Raw genomic sequence first — 25,714 nt, forward strand, 5'->3', positions numbered from 1 at the left:
GTGTTGTCCTCACCACTTGTCTTCCCATTATTTTAGACCAGACATTAAGTACACTAAGGAGATACCATAGATCCTAAATTTTATTTTTGCTTAAAGGCCAGTGTAAGGCCCTATGTTCCAGATATAATTTGATGGCTTCACCACTAAGCTTTAATCATCACACGTTATTCTTATGAGACAGTTAACATACAGCAAAAGAAGCCATTGGCATAAATTTATAGAAGTTACGATTCTCACGTGCCGTGTTTCTCCAGTCCAGAAGAAATAAACAATCTGGCCCTTTTGATTTTTAAGAGGAATCCTCACTGTCTAAGATGTCAACTTTACCAGCCAGCAGAAAGCTTCTCCTAAATGAAGGTAAAACTAAAATACTTCCTGGCTCTATGTAAGCCCTGACCCTGCCCACTCATTATTTAAAGAAAACCTAAGAAGAACTCAAAAGCTGTTTACCAACTGCCTAACTGTAGGAGACATCTTGTAACCTTTTGTGATAACATCTGGCTGCAAGAGAAACAGCACAGAACAACTCTCTTAAAGGCACAGTGCCATCAAAGCATCTACTTTAGTGTCATCTGTAAACTTAGTGACAGGATCTCATGCAAATCATTAATATTATTTTGTAAGTAATTGTGGCCCAGGACTGATCTTTGCAATTCTCTTTTCAGCATTAAAGTGCATCAAAACCTTGGGTTCCTACCTTAATCTGTTTTGATATTGAACAAAATAATTGACATAATAAACTTTAAATTGATTGTTTGTAACAGCTCAGAAATGAATGGAAAGTTATGGAATTTAACAAAGAATGTGTTGGCATTTGTTTTGCAAGGGGCAGTCGGTAAATTACCACTTGCGTGAAGAAACTGTGAAACATGAAATAAACTTAAAATTTTAATTAATTTTAATTAAATTAAGTGAAGGACATGGTGAAATGTCATCTTATTGGGGAGGCTTTTAACTTTAAAAATCACTCAGGTCAGTACACAGAACTGATCTGCTCACTTAACTTTTTCCCCAAATACAATAATATATTTCAGTTCGTCTCTCCATTCTTAACATTGTTGTCATAGCCACAAACAGTTAGGAAGTAAAAGAAAGAATTGTTCTTTCACAAACTCAGGACAAGCCAAAATGCTCCAACAACCAATGAAGTAACTTTGAACATTGCTAACATATGAGGTGCAATGTAAGGAAATATACCACACAGTTTTTACACAGCAATCTGTTTTAGTGGTGATGACTGAGGGATAGATAACAGCCAGAACACAAGCAGTGATAGAAGGTTATGAGGAATGTGGCTGCCCTGCTGTTTTTCAAATCATGCTAAGGTAGTTCTAACATCTCATTAGCACAAGAAATCAGGATTCCGAACAGCATAAGCCGCATTTAATACGTTACTGGAGGGTCAGTATAGGTTTCGTTACCAGTTTCTGATCTGTAGCTTGTTTGAATATACAACTGCCTGACCCAGAGGTGATAGAGCCACAATTGAATCAAGATTGACACTTAAACTAGTAAAATATTCAACACATAGCATTTTAATGGAAACAAGAGAGAGAATGAAAATATTTACACAAGAATACCATACATTTGCAAGTATTTATTATGCAGATTTATTGTAAAGTGGTTTTTTTTGCACAATTCAGACTGCACCTTCTGTGAATGTAGAATTTTAAAGTAAATAACCATTTTTTCCATCCCTCCAGGTATCGCCGCAGCTATGACTCAGATTTCACTGCACCGCTGGTGGTTTATCATATCTGGCCAGCCCTGATGGAAAATGACACTATCATTGCTAAGGGAGAAGCATTCACAAAAAGAGGCGCTCTGGTGAGCTGGCTAAGCTGTTGAGGAACAGCTAAAAGTAGACAGTTAAAAAAGACCAACAGATTGTGGGTTATAAATCTGACTCTTACATTTCAAATTGCTCTATGGCTTTACCAACCCTCCCCCCCCACCCCACCCCACCACTCCCAGCTCCCCTTCGGCCAGCAACCCTACCAAGATCTTTGCATTGATTGTCAAGTCCTGTACTGCTGCAGTTCTGAACAAGAGTCACACTTGAAACATTCACTCTTTTTCTCTCTCCACAGGACCTACTGAATTTCTCCATCATTTTCTGTGTTTGTTCCAGATTTACAGCATCCACAGTGTTTTGCTTTCCAACATAACTTGTACTATCAGGAGAATACATAAGTTCTTCACAATTAACAGTTCTAACTCTTGAACATGAATGTTGACGTCAGGCTTCTTTGGAGGGCAGAAGGAAAGAAATGACAGGCATGTCACAAATATTCAAGGAGCAGCCAGTCAGGGAACAACAGGTCAAAGAAATGTTTGGTTTGGAGCCAACCAGTGGAAGATTTCATGGAGCTGCCTGGAGATCTCCAAAAAAGAAGGCAGAATCCATTGGGATTATTTATGCTGGCTTCAAAGAATTGTTTAATACTGATAACAGCTTGGAAACCTATGCCTATACAGGGTCTACTGAAATATTTTCCACTCCTTTCTACATTGAAGGTCTTAATGCTGACCTGATGTTAGCCCCTCTATTATTGCAATGGAGGTCCTGGATTCAAAGCAGCTCTCCATGCTTGAGGTTTTGAGACAAGGAGACCCATTTCATTTATAACTACCATATAGTCATAGAGATGTACAGCACGGAAACAAACCCTTCGATCCAACTCCTCCATGCCGACTAGATATCCCACTTGCCAGCACCCGGCCCATATCCCTCCAAACCCTTCCTGTTCATATACCCCATAGTAAACTAATAAACTAATAGAGAAAGTGAAGTCACACGGTGTGCAGGGTGTTCTAGCTAGGTGGATAAAGAACTGGTTGAGCAACAGGTGACAGAGAGCAGTGGTTGAAGGTAGTTTCTTGAAATGGAGAAAGGTGACCAGTGGTGTTCCACAGGGATCAGTGCTGGGGCCACTCTTGTTTGTGATATACATAAATGGTCTGGAAGAGGGCACTGTTGGTCTGATCAACATGTTTGCAGATGACACGAGGACTGGTGGAGTAGCAGAAAGCATAAGGGACTGTCAAAGAATACAGGAGAATATAGATAGACTGGAGAGTTGGGCGGAGAAATGGCAGATGGAGTTCAATCCAGACAAATGTGAGGTGATGCATTTAGGCAAGTCTAATTCTAGAGCGAATTATATAGTGAATGGAAGAGCCTTGGAAAAAGTTGATGAGCAGAGCGATCTGGGAGTGCAAGTCCATTGTACCCTGAAGGTCGCTGCACAGGTGGATAGAGTGGTCAAGAAGGCATATGGTATGCTTGCCTTCATCGGATGGGGTATTGAGTATAAGAGCTGGCAGGACATGTTGAAATTGTATAAGACTTTGGTTCGGCCATATTTAGAATACTGTTTACAGTTCTGGTTGCCACATTACCAAAAGGATGTGGATGCTTTGGAGAGGGTGCAGAGAAGGTTTACAAGGATGTTGCCTGGTATGGAAGGTGCTAGCTATGAAGAGAGGTTGAGTAGGTTAGGGTTGTTTTCATTAGAAAAAAGGAGATTGAGGGGGACCTGATTGAGGGTTACAAAGTCATGAAGGGTATAGACAGGGTGGATAGAGATAAGCTTTTTCCCAGGGTGAAGGATTCAATAACGAGAGGTCATACTTTCAAGGTGAGAGGTGAAAAGTTTAAGGGGGATACATGCGGCGAGTACTTTACACAGAGGGTGGTGGGTGTCTGGAACATGTTGCCAGTAGAGGTGGTAGAGGCAGACACAGTAGATTCATTTAAGATGTGTCTGGACAGATGCATGAGTAGGTGGGGAGCAGAGGGATACAGATGCTTAGGAATTGGGCGACAGGGTTAGACATTAGATTTGGATCGGCTCAGGCTTGGAGGGCCGAAGGGCCTGTTCCTGGGCTGTAACTTTTCTTTATTCTTTGTTCTTTGTACCCATTCAGATGCCTTTTAAATGTTGCAATTGTATTAGCCTCCACCAATTCCTCTGGCAATTCATTCCATACATGCACCACCCTCTGCATGAAAAAGTTGCCCCTTAGGTCTCTTATATCTTTCCCCTCTCCCTTAAACCTTTAGTTCTGGACTCCACCACTCCATGGAAAAGACCTTGTCTATTTACCCTTTCCATGCCCCTCATGACCTCCAGAAGGTCACCCCTCAGCCTCTGATGCTCCAGGGAAAACTGCCCCAGCCTATTCAGCCTCTCCCTATAACTCAAATCCTCCAACCCTGGTAACATCCTTGTAAATCTTTCCTGAACCCTTTCAAGTTTCACAAAATCTTTCCGATAGGAAGGAGACCAGAATTGCACATAATATTCCAAAAGTGGCCTAACCAATATTCTGTACAGCTGCAACATGACCTCCCAACTCCTGCACTCTGACCAATAAAGGAAAGCATATCAACTGCCTTCTTCACTATTCTATCTACCTGCAACTGTACTTTCAAGGAGTTATGAACCTGCACTCCAAGGTCTCTTTGTTCAGCAACACTCCTTAGGATCTTACCATTAAGTGTATAAGTCCTGCTAAGATTTGCTTTCCCAAAATGCAGCACCTCGCATTTATCTAAATCAAACTCCATCTGACACTTCTCAGCCCATTGGCCCATCTAATCAAGATCCCATTGTAACCTGAGGTAACCTTCTTTGCTGTCCACTACACCTCCAATTTTGGTGTCATCTACAAACTTGCTAACTATACATCTTATGTTCACATTCAAATCATTTATATAAATGACAAAAAGTAGAGGACACAGCATCGATCCTTGAGGCACTCCATTGGTCACAGGCCTCCAGTCTGAAAAACAACCGTCCACCACCACCTTTGAGCCAGTTCTGTATCCAAATGGCTAGTTCTCCCTGTATTCCATGAGATCTAACCTTGCGAATCAGTCTCCCATGGGGAACCTTGTCGAATGCCTCACTGAAGTCAATATATATCACATCTACTGCTCTGCCCTCATCAATCCTCTTTGTTACTTCTTCAAAAAACTCAGTTACGTTTGTGAGACATGATTTCCCATGCACAAAGCCATGTTGACTATCCCGAATTAGTCCTTGCTTTTCCAAGTACATGTACATCCTGTCCCTCAGGATTCCTTCCAACAACTTGCCCATCACCAATGTCAGGCTCACCAGTATATAGTTCCCTGGCTTATCTTTACCACCTTTCTTAAATAGTGGCACCACGTTAGCCAACCTCCAGATCAGGTCTTGGGGATTTATCCACTTTTATGTGTTTCAAGTCATCCAGCACTTCCTCCTCTGTAATATGGATGTTTTTCAAGATGTCACCATCTATTTCCCTACACTCTATATCTTCCATGTGCTTTTCCACAGTAAACATGTCCTTGTTATATTGTTTTTCATGAAATTGGTGACTACATTACATAAAAATATTTCCTGCAATCATACAATTAAAAAGCGATTCCATTTGGCAGTGAATATTTTCTGGCAGCTTTCACAGAATTGTACTCCATTTCCACAAAACAATAGAATTGTTCAGACCTTGTAGTAAAAGCAGCATTCTCTCTCATTTTTTGTTGTTCCTGCACAGAAACCCGAGTATTGTGTGTGGTATGTCTGAACCAGCATGGAAGTCATTCAGTAGAGCATGATTAAATGTATATGGGGTTTCTCGAATGTTGCATGGCTGCATGCATATGCACCTTATGCACCAAAGGGTAAATGTCTCCAATTTTATTGGTAACCTTTGCAATTTCATTTCTCAGTGGTCGCCAAGTAAAGGCCGAAGCCGAAGTTCCAGTCCAACCCGCTCTCGTTCTACCAGTCCAGCTCGTGCACTGGTAGGTTATTTTGATATGATGATTGCTGTGACTCATACACTTTACAGCGATGGTCTTTAATTATCAGACATAGTTAATGTAGATTTAATTGTGTTTTTCAAATCTAATTTCTTAAATTTACCTCAGCTGGGAGTGTCGGGGGTTGCAAGGATGGTTTGGACTCCTGCTTTTGACTGGGATTATAAATCATGTTATATGGAAGAAACATGACTAACTCCAACCCAGACTTCTGCAAACTGAAACCAAATACTTTCCAAGGCATGAATCTTTTCCCTGAGCAAACCAAAAACAATTCCTGACTCCTATAACCTGAAGGCAAGCTAATACTCCTCAATGTTTACTCTGTTCGAGCATAAAACTGTCTCAGTGCAAACAAACTCCCATTATCAACCCGGGGCTCCCTGTCTCAAAATGGTTTAAAAAGAAATCTTGGCTCCAGAAATATTGATGAGTTAATCAGTTAACCCATTTCAATACACAGACAATACCCATTTGCCACTTTTAAAATGCAAACATTTAAAATGCAAATTGATACAGTGTTGTCATCAGCCACATGCAGGTAGTTCTTCCGTAACCCGATAGTTTTGATCCTGTGCAAACCTACATTACAGAAAAGTTGTGCTTTAGAAGCAGCACTTAAAGTGTTGGCGATGTAATTATGATACAGCCAGCATACATTTTAGAAGTTTGCGCTTTAGAAACAGTGTCCCCAATTCATCCATCGCATTGTATCAAACTCACCTTAATGAAATGCATTTTACAACTGAACAACCTGTATCCCACTGACACTAATAGCATGATGAACTGTGAGCCTTTGATTGGCCCACAGTTCCTGATAGTTCGGACATACCCCAGGCAGGGATCTGAATCTTGAGGAAGGTCAGGTGGTGACTGTTTATGTGTCTGAAAGGCACTTTATTCCATTGGGTCTTGCTCACAGAACAGACGGGGTTTCCCAACTGGTTCTCTGACTGTTTGGAGAGATCCCATTGACCTGACAGAATCCCAATCAATATATCAGTAGGATGTCATGTGTTATCTATGAGTTATCCAATATTTCATTCAGAACAAGCACATTTATACAAAGTTGTCACAGAAGATGACAGGAAGAATATATTGGTTTTGAAGGGGTACCATGCAGATTCACTAAAAATCTTTAAAGACTTAAATTGTGAGGAGAAAGTATATAAATTTAATATGTACACCCTTGAGTTTGTGATTTTGAAGGGTGATTGAACTGAGATCTTTAAAATATTTAAGGGAACCTTACTGATGCCAGGGTTGGCCACCAGCAAAGTTTCTAAGAAGCTGGTAATCTCATGATCTGTAAAACATTATGTATGTAATTTTGTGACCTGCACTTGCTTGGCTTTATGCCTCCAGGAAAAGAAACCCTCTTAAAATCAAGACCATTGTGTTGAAGAAACAGAGAATTCCACCTGGGAGTAGGATACCCACAGGGGATGAGCATTAATGCAGATTACCTGGACCATGGCCTATTCAACAGTTTTTCGGGCTTTAATTTGCATTGCTGATTCAATTCTTGAGGTAACCATTTCAGGAAAATGATGGATCCAGAGAACACTCCTGCCTCTACTATTTTGCTGGAAGTTGTAGTAATGACACATGAAGTATGTTTTAGCTGTCAGTCCCATCTATTAATAGTGGTCATTGATTTTGAGTTAACATGTTATTGTGGTTTGCCTAATATCTATGAGGAGGCTCCACTGAGGATCAGTGAGAATTGGAATAAGTCCTTTGCCTTGATTTTGAGCTGCACTGGGTAGGTTTGATGATTGCGCCTTCTTGACTGTGCTCCTTGCATTTTCTTTAAACATTTCTTATGTCATGCAGTGAAGATGAACAGTTGTTTCACAGCTGTAAGATTGAGAGCTTACATTTTATCTTGTGTTTTTACAGACTTCTCGAAGCCGTAGTCCTTCCCCCATCAGACGGAGCATTAGTCCCAGTAAGTAAGAAAGCATTTTTAATGCAACAGTATGAAGTAGTTGAGAGGTTTGTTTGTGAATACGTGGTACATTTCTCAAAGCAATGTAATGGTTTCATTTACTTGGTTGGTTCATGAGTTTCTGTACTTGATGCATTACATCAATGCAGGTTACAAACCGAGGTATCATTGCATTGATTTTTGCTTAATGGGGGAAAATGCTCGAGTCTGGGACTTTCCGAGGAGGATCTGTGATAGCTCTCTGAGGAAGTATGACAAGGAGCTTGACAATTGAAGTCTCTTTAGCAGAAGTTTCTAAAATGATTGCAGACTGTTGGTGATGAGGGAGGAAGTCGACAATTAGATGATTAGATGAATTAGTTTGTCGTTAGTTTCAAAAGTTTACTTCCATTTGTTTTTTTGAGGATTGTGATTAATTCCTATTTGTCAATTTAATCTATTTGAGGGTGTGGTTAATGTGTGTGTTTGATAATGCTCACTATAAAAGCAGTTAACCAAACTGCATTAGATGTCCTATATCCGTTGGGTGTATCTGAGTCATATAAGATGTGAAGACTTTTTTTAACTAGATAGATTGACCTTGTATATTTTTAGCAAATGAACATGGCATCAATCTCAAAGGAGGGTGCCTGTAAACAGGAAAGTGGCTTGAAGTGTGTATACTTCAATGCAAGAAGTATACGAAATAAGGTAGGTGAACTTGCAGCGTGGGTTGGTACCTGGGATTTCGATGTTGTGGCTATTACGGAGACATGGGTAGAACAGGGACAGGATTGGCTGTTGCAGGTTCCAGGGTTTAAATATTTTAGTAGGGTCAGAGGTGGGGATAAAAGAGGGGGAGGTGTGGCATTGCTTGTCAAAGATAGTTTTACAGCGGTGGAAAGGACGATGGATGAAGACTCGCTATCTGAGGTAGTTTGGGCTGAGGTTAGGAATAGGAAAGGTGAGGTCACCCTGTTGGGAGTTTTCTACAGGCCTCCTAATAGTCCTAGAGACGTAGAAGAAAGGATTGTGAGGATGATTCAGGAGAAGAGTGAAAGGGTGGTTGTTATGGGGGCCTTTAACTTTCCTGATATTGACTGGGAAAGCTATAGCTTGAGTTCGTTAGATGGATCGGTGTTTGTCCAATGTGTGCAGGAGGGTTTCCTGACACAATATGTAGACAGGCCAACAAGAGGTGAGGCCATACTAGATTTGGTTCTGGGTAACGAACCAGGCCAGGTGTTAGAATTAGAGGTAGGTGAGCACTTTGGGGACAGTGACCACAATTTGGTGACTTTTACTCAAGTGATGGAGAGGGATAAATGTGCATTGCAGAGCAAGAGGTATAGCTGGGGGCAGGGAAATTATGATGCGGTGAGGCATGACTTAGGATGCGTGGCTTGGAAAAGGCTTCAAGGGAAGGGCGCAATCGATATGTGGAGCTTGTTCAAGGAGCAACTATTGAGTGTCCTTGATAAGTATGTACCTGTCAGGCAGGGAGGAAAGGGTCGTGTGAGGGAGCCATGGTTTAATAAGGAATTGGAATCCCTTGTTAAAGGGAAGAGGGCGGCCTATGTAAAGGTGAGGCGTGTAGGTTCAATTGGGGTAATTGAGAGTTATAAGGTAGCCAGGAAGGATCTGAAGAGAGAGCTAAGAGCAGCAAGGAGGGGACATGAAAAGTCCTGAGTTGGTAGGATTAGGGAAAACCCAAAGGCTTTCTATAGGTATGTCAGGAATGAAAGAATGACTAGGGTAGGAATAGGTCCAGTCAAGGATAGTAGTGGGAAGTTGCGTGTGGAGGCTGAAGAGATTGGGGAGACACTGAATGAATACTTTTCGTCAGTATTCACTCAGGAACAGGACATTGTTGCCGATGTGAATATTGAGTCACAGTTGATTAGAATGGATGGCTTTGAGGTATGTAGGGAAGAGGTGTTGGAAATTCTGGAAAGGGTGAAAATAGATAAGTCCCCTGGGCCTGATGGCATTTATCCTAGGATTCTCTGGGAAGCAAGAGAGTAGATTGCAGAGCCATTGGCCTTGATATTTATGTCCTCGTTGTCTACAGGAATAGTACCAGAAGACTGGAGGATAGCAAATGTGGTTCCCTTGTTCAAGAAGGGGAATAGGGATAACCCTAGTAACTATAGGCTGGTGAGTCTCACTTCTGTTGTGGGCAGAGTCTTAGAGAGAATTGTAAGGGATAGGATTTATGAACATCTGGATAGGAATAATGTGAGCAAGGATAGTCAGCATGGTTTTGTGAAGGGCAGGTTATGCCTTACAAACCTTATTGAATTCTTTGAGAAGGTGACTAAGGAGGTGGACGAGGGTAAAGCGGTAGATGTGGTGTATATGGATTTTAGTAAGGCATTTGATAAGGTTCCCCATACAAAAAATATGGAGGTATGGCATTGAGGGTGACGTGGAGGTTTGGATTAGGAATTGGCTGGCTGGAAGAAGACAGAGGGTAGTAGTTGATAGTAAAGGTTCATCTTGGAGTGCAGTTACTAGCAGTGTTCCGCAAGGATCTGTTTTGGGACCATTGCTGTTGGTCATTTTTATAAATGACTTGGAGGAGGGGCTAGAAGGTTGGGTGAGTAAGTTTGCGGATGATACGAAAGTCGGTGGAGTTGTTGACAGTGAGGAAGGATGTGGCAAGTTACAGCGGGATATAGATAAGCTGCAGAGCTGGGAAGAAAGGTGGCAAATGGAGTTCAATGTGGGTAAGTGTGAAGTGATTCACTTTGGTAAGAGTAACAAGAAGATGGAGTACTGGGCTAATGGTCGAATACTTGGTAGTGTGGATGGGCAGAGGGATCTTGGTGTCCATGTACACAGATCTCTGAAAGTTTCCACCCAGGTAAATAGTGCTGTGAAGAAGGCATATGGCGTACTGGCTTTTATTGGTAGAGAAATTGAGTTCCAGAGTCCTGAGGTCATGTTGCAGTTGTATAAGACTCTGGTGCGGTCGCATCTGGAGTATTGTGTGCAGTTTTGGTCGCCATACTATAGGAAGGATGTGGAGGCACTGGAACAGGTGCAGAGGAGGTTTACCAGGATGTTGCCTGGTATGGTAGGAAGATCGTATGAGGAAAGGCTGAGGCACTTGGGGCTGTTTTCATTGGAGAAAAGAAGGTTTAGGGGTGACTTAATATAGGTGTACAAGATGATTAGGGGTTTAGATCGGGTTGACCATGAGAACCTTTTTCCACGTATGGAGTCAGCTATTACGAGGGGGCATAGCTTTAAATTAAGGGGTGGTCGGTATAGGACAGATGTTAGGGGTAGATTCTTTACTCAGCGAGTCGGGAGTTCATGGAATGCCCTGCCAGTAGCAGTGGTGGACTCTCCCTCTTTATGGGCATTTAAATGGGCATTGGATAAGCATATGGAGGATAGTGGGCTAGTGTAGGTTAGGTGGGCTTGGATTGGCACAATATCGAGGGCCAAAGGGCCTGTACTGCGCTGTATTTTTCTATGCTCTAACACTTGAGCAAAGATAACAAACAAGTGATTTTATACAAATATATCTGAGGTGCTTGCAGAGGAAGAATTAACCAGGTATTGGGGGGATGGGATAGGTGGTGGGGAGCATTTGTATAGATGGATGGAACATGTGCTAAAGAATCTGTGTCCACATCTCTCACAGGTCACTCTATGTTGGGAGCATCTGACTCCCTGCAATGGAATCATACACTTATAATAGCAGTGTATTTGTAAGGTTGCTGGATAATAATATCAGTGTATTTGTAAGGTTGCTAGATTAAAAAGTGAAAAGTAATAGTGATGACAATGGTGCCTATATTTATTAAACACTACACTGCTGCCAGAATTGTGGGATTATTAGTTGATTTCATCCCAAATGCCATGGTAATATGGACATCCACGTCACTTTTAGTGCTCCCTGTCTTTGGGAATGTTGGGACCAAAGAGGGTGTCTCCTGGTCAGGGAGTGGATTTTTGCACAGTGAATTTCTCCCATTCTGTGACTGTCAGTAAGCCAGTGGGAGGATCATATGGTCTTAAAAGTGTGAGCTGGGATACTATCAGCTGACAACCAGCAGGGATATTGAGGAATGTTCTTCCGTCAGCCCTGGCTCTTTTCGCAAAGTCAGGAATGCATAATGCCCCTTTCAACTGTTTGATTATTGGTGGAAGGGAAAGAGTGGAGCCCTGGCAAAGCTCCCCCAACCCCTGACCATCTACCTGGGATATGTCATTGTGATGCCCTCCGAGCTGCATGAACTTTGGAATAATAATCCTTTGTAAAATGTGTTTTTGAAAGGAGGTGATAAAATGAATGCAAACTAACTGTCTATTTTTCTGAAAATACTCCTGCTTTGTGCAGCACACTGTATTTTTCTTACTGTTACAATAAGTCTAATTCCAGACAGAATCTTACTATAATGTTGCAGCTTTAAGACATTATGTGGGCAGACATAAGCCCCACACAGTGCAAGTGGAGACCAAAGCAATTCAAACTGTCTTTTGTGTGGTACTACAAAGTTCTAACGAAATATTTTGATTGAGATAATTGCCAGTGTCTCATAGTTTCAAGCAGAACATGAGGTAGAACATCACATATGTCATTCCAGTGGGTTTGCAATTTATTTATTGGTTAACGTTTTGTCACGACATTGTCAAATACAGATGGACTGGCTCTTGCTATCGGAATGCCTGTTAAGGTGAGCTTATCAGAGGTAATTCCTAGAGTGGTAATTCCAGTGACAAAACTGACTGACAGCATCCAGTACTCCCAGCACAGCCATGACAGATTCATAGTGAGAAACCACCAGTCATAATGTAGAGCCAAGACAAATCAGTGCCATCTGAAGAAAACACAAAATCCACTGCTGGACAGAGAGTTCAATTTCTTACACCTTGTTTTATAATATTCTCAATTCTTGTCAGGAGAACGTACAGGAGGCTCAGAGTCCATTTTCTTTGATGCTATTTCTATCAGAAAACTGATGTGTATTGTTGTTTCAGACTGAGGATATGCCGGGACACTGTCACAGAGTATGTATTTCCTTGGACCCAGACCTGCGACCTGAAGGGTCATCATGCCCTGGGCTGTCAAAGTGACAGCTGCTCCAGATTTTGCATGCAGTTGGCTGCTTCCACCTGGGAACCTGTGTGGGATCCCCTCAATCCTCAACCTATAAACATATCGAGGCTATTATTGATGCAGTTTGTGCACTTACTCTCACATTCCTGTGACAAGGTCCATTTTACAGACTGCGTTGTAGGCTTTGGCCAATATAGCTGGCCTCCCCCAGGTGCAGGGAGCTGTAGACTGTACAGACATTACACTGAGAGCACCATTTCATAATGCAGATGATTTCATTAACAGAATAAATTTCCATTTCATCAACGTAAAACTCAGTTGTGATCATCAATACTATAAGAGCATAAGATAGAGGAGCAGAATGGGCTGTTTGGCCCACTGAGTCTGCTTTGCCATTTGAACATGGCATCTGTTTTTCAGAGTCGAAAAGTGTGGTGCTGGAAAAGCACAGCCAGTCAGGCAGCATTCAAGGAGCAAGAGAGTCGACATTTCGGGCATAAGGTCTTCATAACATTCTTGATGAAGGGCTTACGTTCGAAGCATCAACTCTCCTGCTCATCAGGTGCTGCCTGATCTGCTGTTCTTTTCCAGTGCCACACTTTTCGACTCTGATCTCTAGCATCTGCAGTCCTCACTTTCTCGCATATGTTTATCAGCCCCATTCTCCTGCCTTCTCCCTGTAACCTTTGATCCCCTTACTAGTCAAGAATCTACCCAACTCTGTCTTAAGTATACTCGATGACTCCCTCTGCAGCAAAACATTCCGCAGATTCACCACCCTCTGGCTGAAGAAACTTCTCATCTCAGTTCTAAAGGGCTGTCCTTTCACTCTAAGGCAATGTCTTGGGTCCTAGACTCTTCTGCTACTGGTAACATTTTTTCCATGTCAACTCTCTTCAGGCCTCTCAGTATTTTGTAAGTTTTAATGAGATCCTCCCCCCTCTCCCCCCCCACCTTCTAAACTCCATCGAGTACAGCGCTTCATAGAAAAGCCCTTCATCCTTGGACTCATTCTTATGAACCTCCTCTGAACCCTTCCAATGCCAGTATATCCTTCCTTAGATACGGAGCTCAGCCCTGCTTACAAAAGATGTTACCTGGACTGGAAGATTTGAATTATAAGGAGAGGCTAGACAGGCTGGGAGATTTTTCCCTGGAACATCAGAGGCTGAGGGTTGACCGATAGAATCATGAGAGGCATAGATAAGGCCAAGAGCCAAGGTATTTTTTCAAAGGTAAGGGAATCCAAGACTGGAGGGCATAGGTTTAGGGTGAGAAGGGAAAGGTTACAAAGGACCTGAGGAGCAGCTTTTTCATGCAGAGGGTGGTGCAATTATGGAATGAGCTGCCAGAGGAAGTTGCAGAGGCAGGTACAAATACCACATTTAACAGATATTTTTGGACAGCTACATAAATAAAAAGAGGTTTAGAAAGATATGGGTCAAACCCAAGCAAATGGAATTAGTTCCATTCAGGAAACCTGATTGGCATTGGGTGAGTTAGACCGAAAGGTCTGTTTCCATGCTGTATGTCACTATGACTCTATAGTATTCTAAATGCAGTCTGACCACAGCCTTATATAGTCCCAGCTATACATCCCTGCTCTTGTATTCTAGCTCCCTTGAAGAGAATGCTAACATTGCATATACCTTCCTAACCTGAATACTATGTTAACCATAAGAAAATCCTGAACTAGATCTTGTCCACTGGCTCTGCAGTGCCTACCTTGCTCATTGCCTCCTCAAAGAATTCTAACAGACCTATCCAGTATGATCTCTGCCTTTACCAAGCCGTGCTGATTCCGGACTATTTTACCATGCACTTCCAAATACTCTGCAATTTAGTCCTTAATAATGAACTCTAAAATCTATAGGCTAACAGGCCTATAGTCTCCTGTCTTCTGTCTCCCTCCCTTTGTAAACAGAATTGTAATGCTAGCCACATTTCCATCCTCTGGAATTCTCCCTGACTCTAGTTATTCCTGAAAGATCACCAACAATGCCTCTACAATTTCCCCAGCTATCTCCTTCAGACCCTGGGGGTAGTCCTTCTGGTCCAGGTGATTTATCTATCTTCCGACCATTCAACTTTCCCAGTACTTCTCCTTAATGACAGCTGCTGAACTCATATCTGCCCCTGACTCTCTTGAAGTTCTGTTATGCTGCTGGTGTCTTCCATGTGAAAACCTGATGTAAAGTTCAGTTCCTCTGCCATTCTTTTCGTCCCCATTACTACTTCTCCAGCCTCATTTTTCAAGATCCAATGTCCACTCCTGCCTCTCTCTTACCTTTTATATATCGACAAAAGCTCTTGAAATGTTCTTTTACATGACTAGTTAGCTTATCCTCATATTTCAACTTCTGTCCTCTTATTATGTTTTTAGTTGTCCTTTGTTGGTTTTTTAAAGGCTTCCCAATCCTCTGGCTTACCACTAATATTCACCATATTGTTTGCTATTCTTTTGTTATTATATTATCCCTGCCTTCCCTTGTCAGCAATGGTTGCCTTGTCATCCCTTAGTATGCCTCTACTTCCTTGAGATGAATTTCTGCTATGGCTCCTGAATGACCCCCAGATACTCCTGTCATTGCTGCTCCACCATCTTCCCTGCTCGGTTTCCCTTCCAAACAACTCTGGCCAGTTCCTCCCTCGTGTCTTTGTTGTTACCTTTACTCAATTGTAATGCCATTACATCTGATTCCAGCTGCTCCCTCTCAAACTGTAGGGTGAATTCTATCAAGTTGTGATCATTGTCCCCTAAGGATTCCCTCATCTTTAGTTCCCTAATCAAGTCTGCCTCATTACACACCACCAAATCCTGTATGTTTCCTAATGTGTTCCACCACAAGCTGCTGCAAAATAAAAACCATCTTGTAGATATTCAACAAATTCCTTTTCTTGAGGTCTGCTACCAACCTGATTTTCCCAGTCCACTTACATATTGGAGTCCCCCAGGATTATTATAATAGTCCCTTTCTAACATGCTTTTATATCTCCTGATTTATTTGCTGCCGCACATCCTGACTACTGCAAGGAGGCTTGTACACAATTCCCAACACAGTCTTTTTTTCCTTTCCTCAATTCTACCTGTACAGGTTCTATGCCTTTGACCCGATATTGCTTCTTGCTATTGATTTTATTCATTTCTCTTTCAGAAGGTGACCCCATCCCCTCTGCCCATTTATGGGTCCTTTCGATTGAGCGCATAACCTTGGATATTTAGTTCCACCCAAAACCCATTTGCAGCCATGTCTCTGATACTCACAACATTGTATCTGCCAATTTCAATCTACGCTATAAGCTCATTTACCTTGTTTTATATATTGAGTGATTTAAGTACAACACCCGTTGTGCTGCATTGACTGCTTCCCTTCTCATTGCTATCCCTTTATCAACTGTGTCTGAAATTTGATTCCTGAGCCTTTCCATACCCTGTGTTTTCAGTCATTCTGGAAACTTTAATAACCTCTTCTGAGTTCTTCTGCCAATTTATAGCCCTTCTGACCACCTATTTAGCCGTTCAGTTAGGATCCTGGACCCAGATCGGTTCAGATGGAGCTCATCCCAATGGTTCAGTTCCTTCTAGGCCCAGTACTGTTGCCAGTGCCCGTGAAATGGAACCCCACTTGCCCACACCAGAGTGTTAGTCACCTGTTTACTTCCCTAATTATCTTATCTCTGTGTCAATTTGCATGTGGCTTGGACAATATTCCAGAGATTATAACCCTTGAAAGTTCTTTCATTTCTTTAATTTAGTTACTAATTTCTGATATTCTCCAAACATGATTCTGGATTAGTGGTGCTGGAAGAGCACAGCAGTTCAGGCAGCATCCAAGTAGCTTCGAAATCGACGTTTCGGGCAAAAGCCCTTCATCATATTCCTGTTGAAGGGCTTTTGCCCAAAATGTCGATTTCGAAGCTACTTGGATGTTGCCTGAACTGCTGTGCTCTTCTAGCACCACTAATCCAGAATCTGATTTCCAGCATCTGCAGTCATTGTTTTTACCGAGTTGATTCTCCAAACATGACCTCTTGTCTCTCTTATTGGTGGCAATGAATAGCCTCCTGGACCACCATGCAGTAGTGAGTTTTCCCATCCTCCCTACAGCCTTTCTCCTCATTCATACAGGAAGTACGTACCATTTACCTGATAGACAAGGCCAAGAACTGAGTCTCTTGCAATATTAAATTCAGGATCCCTCTCCCTGCCTCACTTGTAGGGGATAGTCAAAGGCTTTTTCTCAGTGTGGAAAGCTCAACTATAAAGAAGGCGCAGGTTCAAGGTAAGAGGGGGAAAGTTTAGTGGAGAAGTGCAGGGACAGTTTTTCACACAGAGAGTGGTGCTTCAGGTGCAATCCCTTGGACTTGTACAGGTCCCACCTTTCCAGAGGTATTCCACTGATCCAGTATTCTAAAGCCCTCCCTTATGTTTAAATCTTCAGCCATACATAGATTTCTTCTGTCTCCCTATTCCGAGAGTAACCAGTGCATGGCACCAGGAGTAATCCAGAGAATCCAACCTCTGGGGTACTGTTTTTTAATCTGCTATGCCTCATCCCTCTTTCTATCTATGTTGTTGGTCCAAATATGAACCACAACCTCTGACTGGTCACCATCTCTCTTCAGAATACCCTGCAACCAAACAGTAATATTCTTATCTGGCCCCATGCAACATACCATCATGGAGTCATGTCTGTGTCTACAGAAATGCCTATCTATACCCTCTCCATTGAATCTTCTACCACCATAGTTTAGCATCTCTTACTGCACCCCTTACATGCAACTGGGCTCGAACTGCATTCCCCAAAGGAACCATCACTCTCACCATTTTCTAATACAGAAAATTTATTCTTGAGCGAGAAGAACTGTGGGGCTTTCCTGACTATCTGCTTGCTATCTTTCTTCTGATTAATGGTCACCCATTCCTAATATAGCTCACTCTTCACAGGATGCCTCACTGCAACATCTGAATGCAGGATACTCTTCCAAGAATGCCTCACTGCTGAACACAGGGCACTCTTACCAGAATTTTTTAAATTGGAAAAAACATACTTCATTCATACACAGAATGCCTCATCACCAGAACTTTCCAATGAGCACCAAGACGTTACTTGACTGATGGTGAGAAGGGCACTGATGGTCAGATCCATCATGTATGCCCAGTTGGTCTGTGCCATCACACGCTGCCCTTGAAGCAGCTGTGAGACGGTAGGGACTGTCACAGATTTCCTGATGGAATGTGCCCTTGCAAAGGAAATCTGAAGAGAGATGCAGTGGTTCTTGTCTGGGCTTGTCCAAGAAGCTCTATCACATAAGACTCTGTGTTCAGATCTATACAGTCTTTGCATATGGAGAAGAAAGCAAACATTGGGTTTGACTTTCTCAATAGTTACAACAAACCCAAAAGCTTTGGTGTGTCCCTCAGCACATATTCCTGGATCTTGGAATGTATCTGTAACACTTGGTTGAGATCAATTTTTTTCCACTGGAAGACCAATTTGTTTCGGGCAGACAAAGCAGAATCTTTCAGCAAGTTAAGGTCCTCCAGATGCAGTGTGCGACCTGGGAACAGCCCGTACAACCCCCAGCCCTGCATGATGGAGCTGCTTGGAGCAAGCCTCAATAAGAACCACTGCATCTGTCTTCAGACTTCCTTTACAAAAACACGTTCCAGAAGGAGATCCCCTTGGAACCGCTTCAAGGGCAGCGTGCAGTGGCACTGATCGACTGAGTGGACATGAAGGATTTGATGGGCAGTGCCCTCCTCACTACCAGCCAAGCAATGTTTATGGAAATGTTCTGATGATGAGACATTCTGCCAATGACTTTGACAGTCTGCTCAGGGAACAACCTGATAAGATCCACCCTCTCCTTTTCCTGAAAGGTCTCAAGGTTGCAACATGCTGACAACTTCCTGATGGACGTGTGGTCAAAGATGTGGTCCTTTGCAAATTTATCCATAAAGGACAGGTGATACGGAATGGTCCAACCTCTTGGAGCATTCCGCAGCAATGAGACCAGTCCCATCCTTTGCAACACTGGGGACAGGAAAATCACACTATGTAGTGACATTTGGTGTTTGCATACTGAGGGATTATGCAATGCCTCACTGTGATGCTGAGAGCAAGATTCTATGTCTGGACTGCTTCACTGTGATGCTGACTGCAGGACACTCTGCCCAGGTGATGAACATCTTTGTAGCCATGTACCATAACAATTCTGTGAGTCTGTAACTTAATCAAAGCATATGGTTTGATTAGTCCAGCACAATCTGCCTTTACATATATGCACTTCTTATGCTCATGTAACTTGAGCCTCTCCAAATGCTTGTTGATTTTTTTTTCCTCATTATTGTTTCAAAAACATATTCACTTTGACCATCAAACTCAGCAGCCTGTAATTGCTAGGACTGTGCTTGCACTCTTTGCTGAATAAGGATGTCACATTTGCCATTCTGTAATCCTCTGACACCTTTCCCATCTATAGGGGAGACTGGGAGACGATAACGAGTCGTTCTGCTACCTCCACTTGCACTTGTTTTAGTAACATGAGATGTGAACTATTCTGACCAGGTGACTCACCCGTTTTTAAGCAGAACCAGTCTTTCTAAGACCTTCTCCCTCTCAATTTTTTGCTCTACTGATGCTTTCTCATATTCCTCTTCTTTAAACGCCATTGAAAATTAGGCATTTTCTCAAAAGTTAGCTTAATTTTAGTTTACAAAATGTTTATGACAGTGAAGTTGACCCATGTATATAACTTATAAGATTTACTAATACTTTTTTCTGCTTACTTAGGACGTTGAAGCAGTTGAAGTTCAAGGATTAACAGACTGATGGACTTCTGATAGCACCCCATGATATCAGGAATTTAATTGACAGAAGTTGATTAATGTGAACATTTTCTGCATGTTCTCATCTTTCTAGAAAGGAATCCTCTTTTGTGTGTTTTTTGTGTGTTGCTTAATTGTTAAGAATTATTAAATACATTCCTTGGACAGTATCGTTCTAAGACCTATGTTAGCAGTCACATATACTTAACAAGATCCATGGATGAATATTCATAAATTCTTGAACACAGTAACACAAGTGATAAGACAACTAAGTGCATGGAATATTTGCCTTTGCGTGTAGGAATGGTGAAGACAGGAACAGGCAAATTGTCTTAAATCTTCACAAATCTCTAGTTAGACCTCAGCCAGAGTATTTGTATGGTTCTTGGCATTCCACTTTTGAAAGAAAGAATTTTACCATGATGATACCAATGACTTCAATTATATAGAGAGGTTGGAGAAAGTAGGCCTTTCTCTTTAAAGGGGAGACCTAATAGAGACAGGAGAAAGTGATGTCTGCAGATGCTGGAGATCAGACCTGAAAATGTATTGCTGGAAAAGCGCAGCAGGTCAGGCAGCATCCAAGGAGCAGGAGATTTGACGTTTCGGACATGAGCCCTTCCTGAAGAAGGGCCCATGCCCGAAACATCGATTCTCCTGCTCCTTGGATGCTGCCTGACCTGCTGCACTTTTCCAGCAACACATTTTCACCTAATAGAGACACTTAACAGGTCATGAGTAGAGAGGAAACTGTCAGAAATAGGTCGATAGTTGGAGACCATTGATTTAACATGATGGTGTAAAGAAAGAATTCCCCTAATTTCCTCCTCGGTTCTGTTATCATAAGGTAGTGAGGGGCTGAAAAATATTCTCTGTAAGGATGGTGGGATCAGATTGCATAGAAATGTTCATTCGGTGATTGGACATAACTTGCAGGGCATATGTGAGAAAAGCAGGTCAGCAGGACTAAACTGAATAGCTCTTTGTAAGAGCTGGAATGGCACAAAAGTCCAAAGGGAGTCCTCTGGTGCTGTAGAGTTCTGTGCTTCTATGATGAAATGTGAGTAAATCATTCCTGATTTTACAGCAGCTGTAATTGCAAAATACATTCATAGGGATGGAAGGAATTTAGCTGAAAGAATACAGCTAAAACCTTTAATTACATAAATAGTAAAACATTCTTTAAAAGTCCTAGCTATTTTCAGTCTTAAATACTACAAACAGAGCACAACATTAACTGAAAATAAAACACTGCAGATGCTGGAAATCTGAAATAAAATAAAACAACGCTGCAAACTCTCAACAGGTCTGGAAGTGTCTTTGGAGCAAAGGTATTATTTTTATTATTTCAATTCAATGACCCTGAGTTGGGATGGTAAAAGAACCAGTTGTAATGAAAGGTCAGTGTCCTGAAATGTTAACACAGCCTTCCTCTCTCCATGGAGGCTTCTTGACCTGTGGAGCATATATTGCCAAATTTAAGCAGGTTTTTATTCTAATGAAACCAGGGTCATCGATACCCGACTATGGTGCTGAATATGACACACAGGTAAAGCAGTTTCATGTGTAACTGAAATCTGAAATGTTTTAAATCATTTGAAGTTTTACAACTATGCCAAGTTTGGTTGTATAATGACTGTTCAATGAGTATAATACTGTTTGTTAATTCTTTTAATTATGTAATAATTATTCAACTTGCAATTGAAAACACATGAGGTTCTACAACTATCAGTGACCCAACAGAATCAAAAAGCAGGAAGTGGTAACACCTTTGTTCTGCAGTAGGAAAATATTTTAATTGCCTAGATATTTGATTATGGCAGCAGAATTATGATTTAGCAGACTTTACCAGACTGTTCTGGTATTAACGTCTGTCAGTGGAATGGAATGAAAAGCATTAATAGTACCTTACTTACAGGCAAACTGTTTCTACTCATTTCTATGTAACATTCCATCCTCTGTTTCTCAAATTCCTTCATCAAAATTTTAAGATTGAGACCTTTTACCTAATGTTCTCCTTCTATTTCAATGTCATATTCTCATCGCACAACACAGAGCCCCTACTTTATACCTCAGCATTTCCCCTGATTTCTATAGGTCTTTTGAAAATGTTTTATTCAAGTACTGTATAATCCTACCACAAAAGGGCAATGATCATTATTTAATGGCACATCAGTACAAACAATATTGAGAGAATTGCTAAAGATTAAAAGTTCACAGTTAACTTCAAAATTTTAACCCTCAAGCTTGGAAAATGTATTACGCAGCTGTGAGTGTATATGCGCATGGTTTAGTATTGGTATCTTCACTGTTTTAAAATGTTTTATAACCTGCACACAAGCACTTTATTGGAGATCAATATCATCCATCAATAGCCAAACAGAATTCCTATCATAATCTGGTGATTGATTAATGTAATTAAAAGTGGGAAGCATAGCAACTGATTTTTTTTTTACTTATCCACACCTTCATTTTTTAATAACATTTATAATGTCAAGTGCTTACAGAATTTAATCGGATGAAGCCTTGTCTTTTCGCTCAAAAGAGCTAGGTTCAAACCCAGCAGATAGGACAACAATATTCAAAGCCTTTTGGCTGTTTAGGATCTTCATCAAATGAGTTTGGATAATTTGAAACCAGTAACTTCAGGTGTTGGCCCATGTTATCAAATTGGCAACTTCAGAAAACTGATGAAGGAAATAGAAAAATGTTACAGTTGGAGTGGAGTCACTCTATTAAAAATAGTGTTGAGGCACACGGCTGGGGCAGAATAGGAGGAGCTTTACTTTACAGCTGGGTCTGCTTGATCTGTGCTTAGTGCTAACACTGAGTGTCTGAAATGAGAAGGTGTTTCATTTCCTTACAATTATCTTCTTCATCTTGACAAGCACAAAGCTTATCAATCTTTTTGAAGGGGAAAAGGGAATTATGAGGACTAAAATTTGAACATTGCATGGGAATTAACGTGCATTGCAGCTTAGTTGTTTCTTTCCCAAAACAACTTTAACATCTGGCAAAAAAATATCCCGTGGTATGTATACACCCTGTACTTTTACCCTCTGATGGTCAGTCAGTTACAGATTCAGCATCCAAAGTATTTGAAGGAAAAGTAGTGCCCAAAAATTCAGAAAGTTATCTTGTTCCACAGATTAGTTTTGAGAAGGTGTAAATAAGGCCTAGAGAACATTCTGTTGGTCCACAAGGACAATCCCTGACTCAGAAACACTGTCCCTCCAGAGGTAACAACTTGGTAGCAATGATTATAAAATGAACAATGCATACATTCTTAACTTTCACTTCTACCTGCTGTATTCAAAGAGAAACATTCCCCTGTATCCACCTGAGGAAGAGAAGGACAGAACTTTATTAGCCTGGAGTGTATTGTTAGCATGTAAATGCCCAAAACTATTCTCCAGAGATTGACCAGATTGATTAAAGATTTTACACTTAGCAGTGTTCAAAACCAGATGCAGAATCAGATTTTGCTCACGTGACATCAAGATTGAAGAAGATTGAATTTGTACATAAGTACAATCTACTTTATACTGTAGTATTGCATCCAATGCTTTGGCTTTTGCTTGAAAATAACACTAAACTTTTTTTATGATGTGTGCTTTCTTTTTTTTTTCAAAACATTTTTATGTTTTTGAACCTTAAGTATTAAATGCCTTTTTATAATGCATCAAATGATTGTATGTTTGGTTTCACTGTACATGTTTGTGATCAGTGAAGTCAAATTATGTCATGATTCCATTGACTATTACGTGATGAGATGTGTAGTGTGTTTGCAAGAGTATAAAATAATTCCTGCAACTACAAATCTTCGTGTGATGCTTGGAAATAATCAGGGGTTTTGGATTTAAGTGAATTACTGCTGTTTGTGATGAGGTGCTGAAGCCTGGCTCTGCTCAGGTTCTCCATTTTTGTACATAATACATCTTGGAGACAACTCTGGTGCTCATAGGCTTGCTCATGTTCTAGACCATCAAAACAATGTTCATGATGGCTATTTTCGATATTGTGCCTCAACAATGCTTGTAGATATTCATCACTATATGCGTACTGCATAGGTAGCTCCCTTCTGACTGGGATGAAAATTGGATTTTTGATCATAAGAGAGAGACACAGCGAGACTGATTTTCACAGACTAATGTCTTGTCCCTAAAGACTTTGGAAAAACATTTAGCCTGCAAGTATTTCAGACCATTTCTTAAGTGAGCGCCTAGGGTATTCAATAAATGCCTGATTTAGGACCCCTCTGGGAAGTTGGTCTGCCCCATATAGAGGACATTGGACTTGCCCTACCCAGATTTTCTTGCCAGTGATTTTGTCTAACTGTGGTTATCACCAAAAAGGTAAGCTTGATTTAAACAATACAGATGCAGAGATGAGCAGGAGTGTCCATCCCTTGCCTTTTCCCTTCCCCCTGCCCTTTCCCTTCTCCCAACTGACCTCACCCCTCCTCATCTGCCTGCAATGTTTCCCCCAGCAGCTCTGTCAGGGTCACCATTGGTGAACTTTGTTTGCTTCTTAGATCAGGTCTATTTATAGACGACATAAGGAATGTACCAAAAGTGTGAGATGCATATTCTTTGTACTAGACAGCAGACTTAAAAGTTTCAAGGTTTGGAATATGTAACATTTGCATGAGTAATGAAATAATTACCCAATAATTTCTGCTCAGTCCAGTAACTAATGATAGCATTCAAATGTAACTGGATTTGTTCACTGTCGTTATATAGAATGCTCCATCTCTTCAGTCACAATCTTATATACTATTAAATATGTGAAGTGGTACCTCAGATCCTATCATTTTAGAGCGTTCTTGTTTCAGGTGAAATGTTTTATGATGAACGAGTAAAGTATCTCTACTTTTTTTCACCTTCAGCTTAGCAAACAAGCTCCATAATCTCTCAACAAGTGAGAGAGGAGAGTTATTCCTCTCTGCACCCACAGACCTCCGTTGTCTCCCAGGGCCACTGCAGAGAGGAAACGTTTCCATCATTTACATCTTTTCTGCATTTTATTTGCTTTTGCTTCTTAATTTATCCTAAATCTATCCCTTTTTGGCTTGAATCTTTATTCCTTTTGTCATTTAATCTTGCCAGCTGTTTCCCTGTCACAGATCTTTCATCTTATAATGTGAGATTTAGTCTCCTGTACAGTCATAAGCAGGGATTTCTTATTCCACTGACTTCAGGTCATTACAAACACTAGGGTTAAGTAAGGAAAAGAGAGCATTTATGTGGAAGTAAGTCCACATAAGGGTTCACACTAGTTGAGGAAATTGATAAAAGCTCACTGCAGGTGAAAGTGAAGACTGCAGATGCTGGACAACTAACTCCACCCCATACATGAAGGTGGCAGAGGCATTACAGAGTCTAAGAGCATTCTCATATATCTGTAAAGTCCCCTGGTTCCTGCTCTTTTCAATTCTTGTTCAGCATTTGAACACTGGATTAAATTGAGACCACGGAAATACTCCTCATACCTGAGAGCTTGCAAATGCTCCCTCAATCAGAGGTAGAGGGTAAGATCCTTATGAGTCTTTGTAGTGACTGGTAATTGACATATATCCTCTGTTTTCTGTCTTTTGTCCTCATGAGGACTAAGGGGTAGGAATATGGATTTGAGGACTCTTAAATGACACCTTGCTCCAAAGGCTTTACAGGTAATCCTGACTTTCTCCCAGAGATGGGGCAAGATCCTGTAAGAACAAGTCTTATCTAGATAGACATCTTGAGATAAAATCCTGTGGTCACCAGGTCATATAATTGATGTTGTCATTATCACCTTTACAGAAAGTTGTCCCTTACTGGGGAAGAGTTGAAACAAGATGTCTTCTCCAGTCGATTCCACTAACCATGATAATGGCATGTTTAAAGACACCTATGGGCATTCTCAATGGGAGACCAGTTGCCACTGAATTTGGCAATCTGCGTGGGTATCTAGTGTTCTACTTCGGTAATGATGAGGATAGCTCCCAGAGTTACACCAAATAGAATTATAGAATCCCTACAGTGTGGAAAGAGGCCATTTGGCCCATTGAATCTGCACCCAAAG

At 41.3% G+C, this 25,714-nt stretch overlaps 1 protein-coding gene across 2 annotated transcripts in view; it reads left to right on the forward strand.

The window, feature by feature from the left end:
• Positions 1–20,176, forward strand: part of spata18 (spermatogenesis associated 18) — a 77,665-nt gene extending 57,489 nt beyond the window's left edge. For both annotated transcript variants that reach the window (XM_072569162.1, XM_072569171.1), the window contains 4 exons: positions 1,704–1,827; positions 5,723–5,797; positions 7,718–7,766; positions 19,617–20,176. In XM_072569162.1, the coding sequence (XP_072425263.1) occupies positions 1,704–1,827; positions 5,723–5,797; positions 7,718–7,766; positions 19,617–19,624 (256 nt within the window). In that variant the 3' untranslated portion in view covers positions 19,625–20,176. The remainder of the gene's footprint in view (positions 1–1,703; positions 1,828–5,722; positions 5,798–7,717; positions 7,767–19,616) is intronic.
• The last annotated feature ends 5,538 nt before the right edge of the window (positions 20,177–25,714 follow it).

Source organism: Chiloscyllium punctatum, chromosome 1, assembly GCF_047496795.1.
Source record: "Chiloscyllium punctatum isolate Juve2018m chromosome 1, sChiPun1.3, whole genome shotgun sequence".
Taxonomy (NCBI): domain Eukaryota; kingdom Metazoa; phylum Chordata; class Chondrichthyes; order Orectolobiformes; family Hemiscylliidae; genus Chiloscyllium; species Chiloscyllium punctatum.